General features: G+C 34.4%; 1 protein-coding gene across 1 annotated transcript in view; it reads left to right on the top strand.

The window, feature by feature from the left end:
* EYS (eyes shut homolog) overlaps window positions 1-15,514 on the top strand; it is a 1,629,530-nt gene that overhangs the window by 688,870 nt on the left and 925,146 nt on the right. The window contains 2 exon segments of the mRNA XM_036248740.1: window positions 9,098-9,269; window positions 10,206-10,284. Of these exon segments, the coding sequence (XP_036104633.1) occupies window positions 9,098-9,269; window positions 10,206-10,284 (251 nt within the window).

Below are 15,514 nucleotides of genomic sequence, written 5' to 3'. Positions count from 1 at the left end.
AATTAAAATGGAACTGCCATTAGACCAAGTGGTCACACTTCTGGGACCATATCCTAAGAATCCTGAGGCACCAATCAGAAAGAATAATGCACCTCCATGTTCATAGCATTGTTATTTACAATATAAAAATCTGGAAACAGCTCAAGTGCCCATCAGTAGGTGAGTGGATAAAGAAGCTGTTGTACACTTGCACAGTGAGATACTGTACGGCTGTGAAAAAGAGAATCTCTTACCTTTGCAACAGTATAGAGGGACCGGAGATCATTATGCTGAGTGAAATAAGCCAGTCAGAAAAAGACAAATATCACATGATCTCACTAATATGTGGAATCTATATAAACTGACAAAATAAAATCAGAGGCATGGATGCATGTAAGAGACTGATTGATCTCAGAGGGAAGGGGATGGGGAGGACATGAGAAGAGATTAATCAAAGAACATATAGGCATATATGCATAGCCCAATGACACAGACAATAGTGTGGTGAAGACCTGGGGTGGGGCAGGAACTGGGGGGAGGGATCACTGGGGGGGGACATTTATAATAATATCAAACAATAACAAATAAACTTAGAAAATTATAATATACAATATGTTGGATTCACATCTTTAATAAAAGAAGACTAAGTTAGCTTGTTCGTTTGGAAAAAATCAACAAAGAAAAAGAATACAATAATTAATAAATAGTAAACTATTCTGTGTACTCACACCTGTAAACCTATTTTTGTACCGCTCTGTTTATTATTCCAATTATAACATTGATGCATGTAAATACTTCATTCATCATACTTCTCAGTTTAAATACTTTAATTGCTTATTTTTAAAAAATATTTTTTAAATGTCTGGTGAGAAAACACCCAATACAGAGTCAGATAATGAGGCAATCTGGTCAAGTGGCTTTAGACATAGGCAGAGGCATAGAAAGTTCCCAGAATTCCACAGGTAACCATCTACTTTGCTCTGAAAAGAGTGACCTATATTATTAATGAAATCAAGTCCTCTGACTTTAGAACCACTAACAGAAATTTGTTTCAAATACAAATCATTACTATAGCCACAAAGCAGACTGCAGGATGGCATGAAAGAATAAGTTAGACATAACAGAAAGTAAAAAATTTTGTGTCATGTTTCTTCTCTTATCGAATAAAACCCAGAATGCTCATCATTAAACTACTTTGACAATATATGTTACCCTGTGGTGAAGGTATGCTGTGCTGGTACATGCCAGGTCAAAAAGATCTGTGGCCCTGCAGGTGTGGCTCAGTGGACTGAGCGTTGCCCCATGGACTGAGAGATCCCTGTCTGGTTGCTGGTCAGAGCACATGCCTGGGTTGCAGGCTGGATCCCCGATCGATGTTTCTCTCTCACATCAATGTTTCTATCTCTCTCTCCCTTCCTTTCTCTCTAAAAAATAGATGAAAACATTTTTAAATTATACAGAAGGAGTCCAGAATTATTACTGACACAAAATAAATGCTCAGTAAGATGTGTTGGATACATTAATGAATACTAGCAAGTATCTGACATAAGGCAATATAGGCCAAGATCTGAGACTAAGATTGAGCAATCCTTTGGTAACACCTAATAAATACTAAAAAGCATTTATTTTAGATTTTGTTGGATTTCTGAAAACCATGTTAAACCATTCACATTTTAAATCTTTGAAGAAAATAAGAGGTCATATTTTTATGTTATTGTAAATGTCACTTACCATCTGTATGCTCCCAGAAATGTATATAAACTCTGTACACCTCTCAATCATGCTACAACATAGATATTTTAATCTACAATTTGAAGAGGAGAAATTTAAAGTTGAGATAGATTGGTAATTATATTTTTTGTTGCATTTACTTTTGGGTTACTTTTCAAGTCTAGAACATAATACTGGTTTTTCATTTATTGTGGTAATATACCATTTCTATCTACTTTTTAGCTTTATTAAGGTATAACTGACAAAACTGTAAAACATTTAAAGTTTACAATATGATGAAGTCATACATGTATACATTATGGAAGAGTATCTTCCACCTAGTCAATTAACACATTAACAACACCTCAACATTTTTATCTTTTCTTGTGTGTGTGAGAACATTTAAGTTCTATTCTTTTAACAATTTTCAATTATACAATACAATCTTAGTAACTATAGTCACCATTTTTTATACATTAGATCCTCAGACCTTATTTACTGTATAAGAGCAACTTTGTGTGGTTATAACAACTTCTCCCCAGCTCCCCCACCCACAGTCCTCGGCAACAACTTTGTCCTCTCTGTGTCTACGAGTTGACTTTTTTCCTTTTTCAGTTTCCGCATCAAAGTGATACTTACTATACAGTATTTGTCTTTCTCTGTCTGATTTAGCTCAGGTCAATGCCCCCAAGGTCCATGTTTTCACAAACAACAGTCTTTCCTCCTTTCTTGGGTTGGCAATGTGTGGGTGATATTTTGAACTGAAGTCAATCACTCTCCACATGTTCATTTCTTTTTAAGTTACGGAAGCTTCTCTGTTCGAAGGTGGGGAAAGTAGAGATTCCATTAAATAATTCCCCTTGACTGCACAGACAAGACAAGCCTTTCAGGCGCACACCTGAGGCCTCACCTCATTCCCCATTCAGATGCTCACCTTTGCAAGGACTGACAGTCTCTCCAGATTTTGAAGAACTGTTTTGTTCTTGCTTTAGAAGGGGCATAGATGTCTGAGGAAAAACAAAAACCAACAATATGTGTAAAACAAAATATAAACACACAGATTTAACAACAACTTATTTATTTAACAAAGATTTGAATCACTGAGGCATTGAACTAAACAGACAAAATACATACATACCCTTATAGAGTTAAGCTTGTAATGGAAAGGATAGGAAAAAAGAAAAAGGTAAATGAATAATATGTTTTTTAATCATCACCTGAAGACATTTTTTTTTAAGAGTTTTTTTAGAGAGAGAGAGAAACATCAATGTGAAACAGAAACATTGATCAGTTGTCTCCTCAATGAGCCCCGACCAGGGATCGAACATGCAGTCTAGGTATGTGCCCTAACTGGGAATCGAACCTGGAATCTTTTGGTGTATGAGACAATGCTCCAACCAACTGAGCCACTCGGCTGGGGCAATAAATGAGTACATTTTATATAATGCTAGAAGAAAATTACTTGCACTGGAGAGAAAAACAGGTTAATTGTAAATGAGGAAGGAGATGCAGTTTTAAATATGTGGTCCAATAGGCCTCCCTGAGAGAATGAAGGCTGAATGAAGACCTGAGAAAATGAAGAAATGACTCATGTAAATATCCTGGAAAAGAGCGTTCTAGGAAAAGAACAACGTTTTTGAGGAAACACAAGGAGGTCCATGTAACTACAGCAGAGTAGCCAAGATAAAGTTAAAAAGGCAAAAACGTAGACCTTACTTGTATCGTGTGGAAGGATTATAACGTTAAAATGACAAAATAACGGTTTACAGGGACCAACATGTTCAGAACAACTAATCATTACATTCTTATTGTTTCCGGAGGTTACTTAGGAGTCAAATTATAACCACAATTTAACTAATTAATAAAACATTAGGCAAAAAAATTCCTAAGTAATGGTGATGATGTTTTTTTCTAGTTGAGACATGCTTGCCCTGTACGAAGCAAACACTTCAATAGGATCTTGTCAAGCCTCCTGTCTCTAGTCCTGGATAATTTTTTTTTTTTCTTATTTTACCTCTTTCTCCATACTTTGTGGTAAATTGACCATCTTTTTTAAAATAAAATTTTTATCACTGATTCTGCATAGTCCTACAAATACTTTCCACTTACCTTATTAATTAAAATAATGAAGCTCTGGAAACACTTAATCATTCATTTAATAGAATGTAGTTGTGATATTTTTATCAGGAATCTGATACTAATCAAATGTTAAATATATACCAGGCCATGGACTAGTTTTTTCAAATTCACAGCTTTAATTTTTCATCCTAATGAACCTAAGATGGACTAATAAATAACATCATTAACAAGTGAGGAGCTTAAATACTTAATGTATCTGCACTAAATATTACTATTGTGACAAATATCTGCCCTTTCTTGGTAGAGTGAATAGAATGGGAACCTCTCATTCCCACCCCATCAATGTAGGGCCTGGTCAGGTAACTTGGATGGCAAATGAAATGTTGGCGGGAGATTTAAGAAAAAGTTTATGTTTTCCAAGTGTCCTTTTTCCTCTTCAGCAATGATGGCAATGTCCCAGGAAAAGGAGGCTCCATGAAAATACGGCAGATCTCTAGTTCACCTTGGTTTGGACTATGAGCGAGAAATAAACTTGTGTGTCATGAACCACTAAGATTTGGGAAAAGGGCTTTCTTTCTTTTTTTCTTTTTCTTTTTTATTAACAGCCTATTCTAAGTTATTATGCTCCTTTAAACCACATCCTAAACCTAAATCTTGATGGTCCTTTTAAATATGGCTGCAGCTCTGGCCAGTGTGACTCAGTAGATAAGAGTGTCAGCCCATACACTGAAGGATTGTGGGTTCTATTCCAGATCAAGGGCATGTACCTGGGTTGCTGATTCAATAATCCACCTCAGTAGGGCATCTATAGGAGGCAACTGACCAATGCAATGTGTCTCTCTCTCCCCCCCCCACCTCCCTTTAACTCTCTCTAAAATTCGGTGGAAAAATATACTCAGGTGAGAATTAACAATAAATAAATAAATGTGGCTGCAGATTTGACTAATGTACACACAACATTATTTTTATAGTATCATTAATATCCAAAATTCTATATAGGTAATAACAGTTATGATAAAAGAAGAAAAAGGGACCAGTATATGTCCCCCAATTCCTTTTTTTTTTTTTTTTTTTTTTTTTGGTATTCAAACAAATACCAAGATATCTAGCTCGCATATAATGCCAATGTACTCTCTCAAACTATTTTTCTAAATATTCTCAAGATCCTTTCCTCCATGATCATCAAAACCTTCATGATACTCTCAGATATGGACTCTATGTCTTTATTCCTTAAACACCCAATGTCCTCAGTTTGCTCTCTCATTAGGATATGTATCACACAGTTAAGGTATTAAAATGGGTAATGTTGGTATTATATAGTCACTAACAGTATGGTTTCTGCCATTTACTAGCTGTGATTGTTATCTTCTGCTTTGTTTATTTTTGTTTTATTCTACAAAATGCGGAAAGTAATTTCCATGCCAGAAAATTGTATTAGTTTAAATGAGTTGATTTATATAATGTGTTTAACAGTATTTGGCATGTAATAAGATCTCTATATATCAGCTATCATTATTATTATTATTATTATATTTTTATGATAATAAGAGTATTTGTCTATAAATTTATTTTTATATTCATCTAGCTTATTTATAACTGTCTGTTTATAAGCATTGTACTAGTGTATTCTTTTATAAGCTTATCTCTATTCCCAAATAGACATTATGTTCTTGGCTATAAGAGCCATGTTTTTATATTGGAAACTGTTAAATGATAAGGTGAGGCATATTAAAAATTATAAAAGTTTATTTGAACAAAAATTGTTTGAATTGGACAGCATTCCATCAAACAGATAGGCAGGAGCTCGAGGGGGTTTTATTGTGGTTTGCAGATTTTTTTTTTATATATAAATTGAAGGTTTGTGGCAAACCTGCTTTGAGCAAATCTATTGGCACCACTTTTCCAGCAACATTTGCTTACTTCATGTCTCTCTTACATTTTGTTAATTCTCACATTTCAAACTTTTTCATTATTTTTATATTTGTTATGGTGATCTGTGATCAGTGATTGTTGATGTTACTGTTGTAATTATTTTGGGGCACCATGAACTGCAACCATATAAAACAGTGAACTTAAATGTGTGTGTTCTAAACTGCTTCACTGATCATCTGTTCACCCTCTCCTTGGACCTTCCTATTTCCTGAGACACAGCATGACTGAAATGAGGCCAGTGAATAACCCTACAATGGCCTCCAAGTGTTGAGAGGAAAGGGAGAGTTGCACATCTCTCACCTTAAATCAAAAGCTGAGAATGACTAAGTAAGGAAGACATGTCAAAACCAAGCTGTGCTAAAAACTAAGCTTCTTGCACCAGTTAGCCAAGTTGTGAATACAAAGGAAAAGTCCTCGAGCACAGGAATGATAAAAAAGCAAAACATCCTTACTGCAAATATGGTAAGTTTTAGTGGTCTGGAGAGATCAGTCCAACTACAATATTTCCTTAATCCAAAGATTTATCCAGAGCAGTTCTATGAAGGCTGCGAGCGTTAAGGAAGCTGCAGAAGAAAAGTTTGAAACTAGCAGGGGCTGATTTAAGAGGTTTAAGGAAAGAAGCTATATCTCTAACATAAAAGTGCAAGGTGAAGTTGCTGTAGAAGCTGCAGCAAGTTATCCGGAAATCTAGCTAAAATAATTAATGAGGGTGGCTACATTGAGCATCAGAGTTTCAGTGTGGATGAAATTACCTTTGTATTGGAAGATGATGTCCTCTAGGACTTTCCTAGCTAGAGAGAAGTTTTTGCCTAGCTTCCAAGTGCAGGCTGACTTTTATGTCAGGAGCTAATGCAGCTTGCTATTGTTATTTTAAGTGGAAGCCAATGCTTATTTACCATTCTGACAATCCTGGGGTCTTTAAGAATGATTGTAAATCTACATTGCCTGGGTTCTATAAATGGAAGAACAAAGCCTAGATGAGAGCATATTTGTTTACATGATTTACTAAATATTTAAAGCTTACTGTTGAGATCTACTGCTCTGAAAAAAAAAATTTATGTTAAAATATTACTGCTTATTGACAATTCACCTGGTTACCCAACAACTCTGATGGAGACGGACAATAAAATTAATGTCGTTGGGGTGCTTGCTAATACCACATTCATTTGGAGTAATTTCAGCTTTCAAGTCTTATTCTTGAAGAAATAATTTTTGTAAGGCTATAAATGCCATACATAGTGATTTCTCTGATAGATCTGGGCAAAGTAAATTGAAATCCTTCTGGAAAGGTTTCACCATTTTAGGTGCTGTCAAGAACATTTGTGATTCATGGGAAAAGGTAAGATATCAACATTAACAGGAGTTTGGTGGAAGTTGATTCCAACTTTCATGGATGACGTTGAGGGGGTTAAGACTGCAGTAGAGAAATAACTGAAGATGTGGTGGGAACAGCAAGAGAACCAGAGTTAGAAGTGGCCCCTGAAGATGTGACTGAGTTGCTGCAATCTCATGATGAGATTGAGAATGCATTCTCATCAATGGATGAGAAGCTGCTTCTTATGAATAAGCAAGGAATGTTGTTTCCTGAGATGGAATATACTCCTGGTAAGGATGCTGTGAAGGTAATGTAAATAATAACATTCAGAATATTATATAAACTTAGGTGAAACTGTGGCAGGGTTTGAAAGAATTGACTCCAATTTTGAAAGAAGTTCTACTATGGGTAAAATGCTGTCAAACATCCATCACATTCTATGGAGAAATAGTTCATGAAAGAAAGAATCAATCGATGTGGCAAACATCAGCATTGTCTTATTTTAAGAAATTGCTACAGTCACCCTAATGTTCAGTAATAGCCATGCTGATTATTCAGCAGCCATCAACATCAAAGCAAAACCCTCTGCCATTTTTTAGCATTTAAAGTATTTTAAATGAAGTATGTACATTGTTACTTTTTAGACATAATTCTATTGCATACTTAATAGTCTACAATATAATATAAACATAACTTAAATATGCACGGGGAAACCAGAAAATGTGTGTGACTCACTTGATTGCAATACTCACATTTTGCTGTTCTGGAACCAAGCCCGTAGTATCTCTCGGGTATGCCTGTACTTTTCTTTACTGGATGGCATCTTTCTATCAGGCAGATTACCTAGCTGATGCTGGTGAGGCTATTTCTGATTGGCTGGTTTAAGTGTCAGTTTGGTGACATGAGACTTAGCATGTTACTCCATTTGGGCTCTGTTGTGTGGTTTTTAACAGTATACATGTACTACTCGGTGTAATAATGTGCACATGTCATAGCAATTGCAGGATAGTCCATTGAAACTATTGATCAGAAACATAAGTCAGGGAGAACATGATTTGAATCCTGATCTGCTGTAATGGCCATTGTGATTGGGAAGCAGGATTTCAACTCTAGGAATACTTGTTTACTCTGTACTGGGTTCAGGTTCAAATCTGCCTTCATGGTTGATTAGTATTATTTAAAATAATGTGTATAAAGCCTTCAGCATGGTACCTGACACACCAGTAATGATAGCTTTTGTTAGTAGATGCTCAGTACAGGTAGACACAATGAACAAAGGGATTAATCTAAACATTTTATGATTCTCTACTGTTTCCTAATATCTCTAACGTGAAACCTAAAACACAGTCTAACTTTCCCTTAGGCTTTGCTTAAGTTTTTCTCTAAATGTTTTTTATCTATAAGTATTGTCTCCTTGACATGTTTCTGAATTAACGAGGTCACTCTTTTTTGTTGATATTTTTTTTGTTGTTGTTGTTGTTTGTTTGTTTTGGGGTTTTTTTTGTAGTTCTAGTTGAACACAGAGGTGGCACATGGTAGGTGCTTCATAAATATTAAAAACTTGGCCTTTGAAAACACTGGGTATTTAGCCAAAGTTAGATTACATTTAGAAATCTCAGATAGCCCATTAATAGACTCAGCAAGACTAAATTTAGAAAAATTGAAACTCTTAATTCCTATAGGTAATAAATGTTTGACTTTCAAGGATCATTACAAAAAAATTTGAACTAATATTCATAGTGAGAACTTGATATAATTCATTACTTCGCTGATATTGTCAATAAACAACTCTTTATACTAAAAACACATCTTTTAAGTAGATTAAGCTTTTGCTTTGTTATTCTCATTCACATTAAATTAGTAGTTTGGGGGTTCATACCTAAACACATTTAACCTCACATTATTTTATTTTATTTTTATTTTATTATTGTTTGTTTGTTTTTTTTTGTTTTGTTTTGTTTTGTTGCTACATGATGCTAACTTATTTTTATTTAGATTTCTTGGTGATGTTTATCATAATGAACAAACTTGTATTTTGTATTTAAATGATGTTATGTTTTGTCTTGTTTTTTTCTAATGTAGGCATCATTTGTGAAGTAAATATAGATGAATGTCTATCAGAGCTCTGTCTCCATGATGGGACGTGTATTGATGGCATCGATCATTATACCTGTGACTGCAAGAGTGCCATTTTTGAGACACACTGTGAAACAAATGCCAATGATTGTCTCTCAAATCCTTGTCTACAAGAGAGGTAGCTATTTTTATTTATCTATTACTGAATCTCAGAAAGTAAATTTAACTCACAATATTTAAGACAACGTCAAGGGGAACTTGATAAAGTTTATTTTAATTGTGCTCTTGTAAATAACTAGAGCAAAGTACAGTTAAGAAGGCAGATGCTGCCTGTTCTACTTAATGAAATGTACTGATACATTTTCTCTGCCCTTTATTTATTTCTACTCATTAGCATAAATTTAAATAAGTACAGATTAATTGGACTTGCATATACTTAATTGTAACTGAATAGAAGTAATAGAAGTAGCAGGTAGGATGAAGAGACATTATATTATTTACAATGTGGAGGGATAATACCACACACTTAGTATTTAAAATGTTTCTAAGTAAACTGGTTCTCTCATCCCTGTGTGCATGAAAGGTATTTTGTGGCTCTCTTTGTGGGATTGTATACTAATTGTTCTGCTCATAGATAGAAAATTAGTTTATGCAAATCTAGAGTGGGGCTATTGCTAGGAGATGCAAGTGTCAAAGAAGGATGACCCACAGATGCACCAAGCTGCCTTTGCAGGATTATTATTCCTTTTTGTCTAGTCCTGCCACTGACTTTGTAAGTGGGGAGCAGAAGATGAAGATGGATAGCTCATTGCATTGGGGTTCCGCCATAGCTGCTTAGGTTTCCTACGTAAGCCCTAGACATACTGCAGATCTTCTAGAACTCTTCTTTCCTTTCATTGCCATGAGGAAGATGCCAAAAATAAAAACTGATTTGTTCTTTCAGTCCAGTCACCTTGAAGGATAAGAAACCAGGAAGAGTTTGCCTTCTGTTGTTCATGGAAATGTGTTATTTTGTTTTTACCTGAACGGGAAAAGGACAATTCTAAATAGTTAAATGCCCTTGTATGTATGCTTTAATGTCTTACTTACTTAAAATTGTAATTCTGTGTTTTAGATGTACAGATGTCATTAATGGGTATCAATGTTCAAGAGATGCAGAATGCACAAGATCAAGATGTGAGATCAAGATTAATGTAAGTTTTATAACTTTGATTAAATCTAAAGAATATTAAGAGAAAAACAAAACTACTTTCTGTTGGTTTCAAAGTCCTTTCTTCAAGTAAGAATGATTTAGCTACTCTCTTCCATTCCATTTTGGAATTTTTCAGCTGTTCGGAACAAAAATCACAGCCTCTTTTTGCCCTTCCCCTCTTTGTCTCTAATTATCACAAACTTCTGCAATCTGGAGCCCTCAATGAACTAAATCCCGGATATGGTCATAGACCAAAGGACCTCAGAAGGCTTATGATTTGCCACTACCTCCTCCCCCTCTCCAGTCTTAGAATGCACAGGTGTTGGTGAATGTGTAGGGATGAGATAAGATTAAATGATCCAGACACTACAGGAGAAAATAAATACTAAGTGGATGTGCCATGAGGTGAATAAATGTAGTATACCTTACCACCCGGGATACTCTCAGGATCTGCCTTCCAATCTTCAGGAGTCTGATGTGATGTAGTGGACACATGGTGTTTTATGTGGAATGGCTCATCTGTTGGGAAATGTTGGTTACCTGAAATTTGAGACTATTCTTGGTAGATGAGAATCTCATGAGCCTTTCTGGATAATGGAGGGTTCCTCCAAATCCTTCCTGGTTTGCAGTGATATGGTAAAGGAAGGAAACAGAGAGACTAAAAACATCCTGTAGCATTGAGAGACTATATGGGTATTTTATTTAAATCCTTTGTGTCTCTCTCCTGCATTAGTAAAATATAGTTTGTACATCATAGGGTTATCATATGGTGAGTTACATAAAATGTGGTAAATAATCAGTAAATGATCCTTTTGGAGGCAGTGATGGGGTAGCTAAATGCATTAAGTAGGAAGAGGATTGAGCTATATTTTTCTTGTTACCCGCTATGTGTTTTTGGACAAATTATGTACTTATATTCTGAAATCATGTTTTAACAATTCAATGTGGGTAATCATAGTAACTACCTCCTAGGTTGTCGTGGGGATTAAATTTGATAATACGCGTAAATCAATTAGCACATTTTCTGACACATTATATTTTAAAAGCTTAATTATTCATCGACATTATGTTGATTTGATTCGAGATAGTGAAAACTATATGTGACATGGAAAAGAAAATGTTTTAGTAAATTTCCTGGTAAATGAGGCATATTTATTTTTTTCACTGTTGCATATATTCTTGGCAGTAATCACTAAAAACTCTCTCATAGTAGTGTAAATGTGGCATTCTTCTGAATGAAATAAATAAGTAAATAAATATTTGTTTATATAAATGAATCTGTATATATTAATACTCAATTATTAAAATTGCCTTGTTTTATTTAAAAAAAAACAAAACATTTTGTTTTAACTAGTGTATTGTAAGAACCATTCCATTATCATTGAGTCCTGACCCATTCTTGTTAATAACTAAAAAAAATTCCAAATAAGTGTTTAAAAACTATACTTATTTAATGATAAGATGGACATTCCAACTTTCCTACATCCTGTGAAATCAATACACATTTTTATAAAACTGTTGACTAATTTGATGAGAAAAATGTAACGTGTCATTATTTTTATTTACATTTTCCTAGTTTAGTATGAAGATTTAGTACCTTTTCATATGATTATTTGCTGTTTGAATATCCAGGTGCTTTGTGTAGTCAAAATCTTTGATTAATAGAATTTTTCTTTGGGCTCACTTGCTTTTTCCTTTTGGGTTTGTATGTATTATTTAAAATTATGAATAGAATTCATTAGATTCTGCTACATTGAAAATCTTGTCCTGTGCTTAGATACTTTTGCTTTATAAAATTAGTAAATTGTGAAATTTTGATATTTTCTTTAACTTTTTAAATGACTCTAGGTTTTCATCTTTCCTTAGAGAGTGTTTTTATATAGCAATATCCAAATTATTTTCTTAGATTCTCATCTACTACAATTTTAGTGTTGACAACACTTTTAATACCTTAACTCACAGTAAATATATTGTTATGATGAAAGAAGGCAGGGCCCTGGCCAGTTTGACTCAGTGGTTGAGCGTCAGCCTCCAGGCCAGAGAGTCCCGGTTCCGTTCCTGCTAGGGTCACGTACCACTAAAAAGTAATACATAAATAAAAATAAAAATAAAGAAAGAAGGCAGGGGTTTGATTTTTTTTAAGTATAATTAATTTTCAAAATTAATTATCAAAATTTTACCTAAAAATATTTATTTGACATGTCTTATATTTAATACACTGTTTCTAAATCTAGTATGCAGAATATCTATTCTGTTTCTCTTTTAAAATTTCATTTTGCCATCTATATTAATTATTATAGTTCAATGGAGTTTTTTAAGCATCCATCCTTTTTTTACTAAAACATTGGGTGTACTCTAAATATAATTTTGGTTATATTGCAAATGTTGAATATCTAATACCCATGGGAAACCAGAATATAAAAATTTTCAGACATACCTCCTGACAGTCAGTTTTATTTGGAGACATAGATAAAGATATGTATCTTACTCAGCTGAACTATTTATTTTAGCTCTCGCTATGTTGCAAAGCACAGATAACAGCGTCCAAAGGGCATTCATGGATTAATGTTCAAGTCTGTCCTTCCGGGCTAAAGAGACAAGAGCAATGGAGAAACATGGGCAGTACTGACTGAAAAGACACTCAGGTCAATGTGGAGCAGGTTGTTATGTCTGAAGCTCCTTGAAGAATAAAAAAAACAAAGTTTATGTAAGGGCTGGAGGGGAAAAAATGCAAGCAAACTTTTTTTTTTTTTTTTGTCAATCTCAAAATTTGAGGTAAACTTTAAGTATTAGAATCAATACTAGAGTAAAACAAAGTATGGAATAGATGCTGTGGTTTCACACGATGTAATTAGCTCAACTCTCAGCACACACACACACACACACACACACACACACGCAGAGATAAAAGAAAAGAAAGAAGGGTGATATAGATAGCAAACGTTTCTCTTTATTTTGTTGAGACTGAGGATAACTGCTACAAGGAAGCAGTATTTGTTTTGTTTGCTGTATCAAAATACAAATATATAAGAAAGAAAAGTACGGAGAGAGAGACCATCACTGTGAAAGAGACATATCAATTGGTTGCCTCCTGCACACTCCCCGACTGGGGCTGGGGATCAAACCTGTAACCCAAGTATACGCCCTTGTCTGGGAATCCAACATGCAACGTGGCAGTACTCAGACTGATGCTCTAACCACTTAGCTACACCAGCCGGGGCAAAGGTTATGATATTTAAAATATATAGCTCTTAAAAATTATTTATGTACCTTAAATGCAGAAAATTGAGTTAATCCTACTTTATTTCATAGTAGGATATAATTATTAATACTATCCGGCTCATATCTTGTGTGTGTCCTTTTGGCTTCACAGTTTATTCATTTCACACCATGTTTAGGTTTATTCGAAATCTTTTCTTACATATTTTCCTATATATCTTCTCTATCTATTTCTTTATTTGACTTTGGTCCATAAATCTTGAATCTCTAAGTTAGGGGCAGAATTCTTCAGCTATTCTTGCAAGAGCAAGCTCAAACCTGAATGAGAAGAGTAAAACAGGTGGGGTCAAGGCTTGTCCTAAACACTGACACTAGCTCATGTCCCTTGCAAAGCTACAGATACCTTAGCAAAGTGTTCTCTGTCTTCTGAATTGCTTGTGCATGTTTGACACCTCATTTTGCCAAGTTAGAGTACAATATACAATCTAGATATTGAATATATACTTTAGATTCCTTCTGAAATATTTTGTTTACCTGAGGAAATAGGAGTGTATATTGAGTGTTAGCTTTTATAATGTGTTTGGAACTCTGTATTACCTTTAAAAAGTCTTTATGTTTGTTTCATGAATTTGGCATTCTGTCTAGTTTTAGTACTGATATATTTTCTTTACTGTTTGATGCATCTGTGCATTTCAGGCTATTTCTGAGACAATGGTTTTGTTTTGCTGTATTTCAGTGGCCTTTTTCCCAGAGGTAATGCCAAACACATTTTCAATAAAGAATTAAAAATTGATATTTACTGAAAACATTTGAATTTGATATCTTAGAATCATTTTTGATTTTTTGAAATAACAAAGTTAGTGTATTTTCTTTATGTCACAACATCATCTCAGATTAAATTGGTTAGCAAGCAAAATATCCCTATTAACTACTTTATTCCCATATTCAACCATGTAAGATTTGAGAAAGAACAAAAAAGCAAGTGAAAATTGTATTTTAAGTAAACCTTGGGATATTAAGTCTTTACCATATACATTGTAATTTGTACAATTATGTAGCTAAGAACAATTTTTTGAGAGAGAAATCAAGACATAATACAATGAGCCCTAAGTTAGAATTCAAGGTATTTAGTGTCTATGTAATTTTATTCTGCCATTGTCTTGCTTTAAGAATGTGGTAAGTCATTCCAACACCACTGGGCTTGTCCTTATTCTCATGAGTAAGATGAAATTGTGGGGCTGCATTCTTGCTACTCAGTGTTTGGTCCATAGACTAGAAGCATCAGGATCTCCTGGGGATTTGTTGAAAATGGAGAAACTCAGGCCCCAGACCAAACCTTCTGAGTTTGAATCTGCAATTTAACAAGCTTATGTATCCATATGCAATTTAAGTTTTATAAACAGTCGACTATATTAGTTATTCAAAACTGGAAAGAATTTGAGAATTCTGTGAAGCTTAATAGTTCTTTCGATGGGTTGGGCACCACATTCTATTTCCCTCTTCAAACAGAACAGTTCCATAATTGTCAAGTTAACATATTCTGTTTCTCCCAAATCTTTTTTGAGGAAAGTATTCCACAACTTGGAAAATAACAGTGCTAAAAGAGAAAGCATATGATTCTGTGAGAGGAATGTTTTATGATAAAGATGATCTCAGATAATAAATGTCTACTCTTCTGGGAAGTACAGAAATCATAGGACAAATTTTTGGAATTGGTCTATACACTTCAGATAGAACACAACTGTCAGAGAGATAACTAGCACATTTACTTGCCCATCTGGTGGTTGGCTCTGGCTAAGCATCCCTGCTCTGGTGCTCACACTCCTGTACATTTCCTGGCACGTTGGTCTCAATGTAAGCTGAGTAAAAGTAGCATTGGTGTCTAGCTCTATTGTCTATTTTTTCATGGTCTGCATCATGACCCCCAGATTTCTTATTTATCTCTGAACACAGCAGGTTTGTATTTCTTTCATTTTCTGGAAACAAATTAGTAAATTTTTCTTGGCAAGCAC

This window comes from Molossus molossus, unplaced genomic scaffold, assembly GCF_014108415.1.
Source record: "Molossus molossus isolate mMolMol1 unplaced genomic scaffold, mMolMol1.p scaffold_m16_p_8, whole genome shotgun sequence".
NCBI lineage: Eukaryota > Metazoa > Chordata > Mammalia > Chiroptera > Molossidae > Molossus > Molossus molossus.
This window is presented reverse-complemented; position numbering and strand designations above follow the sequence as displayed.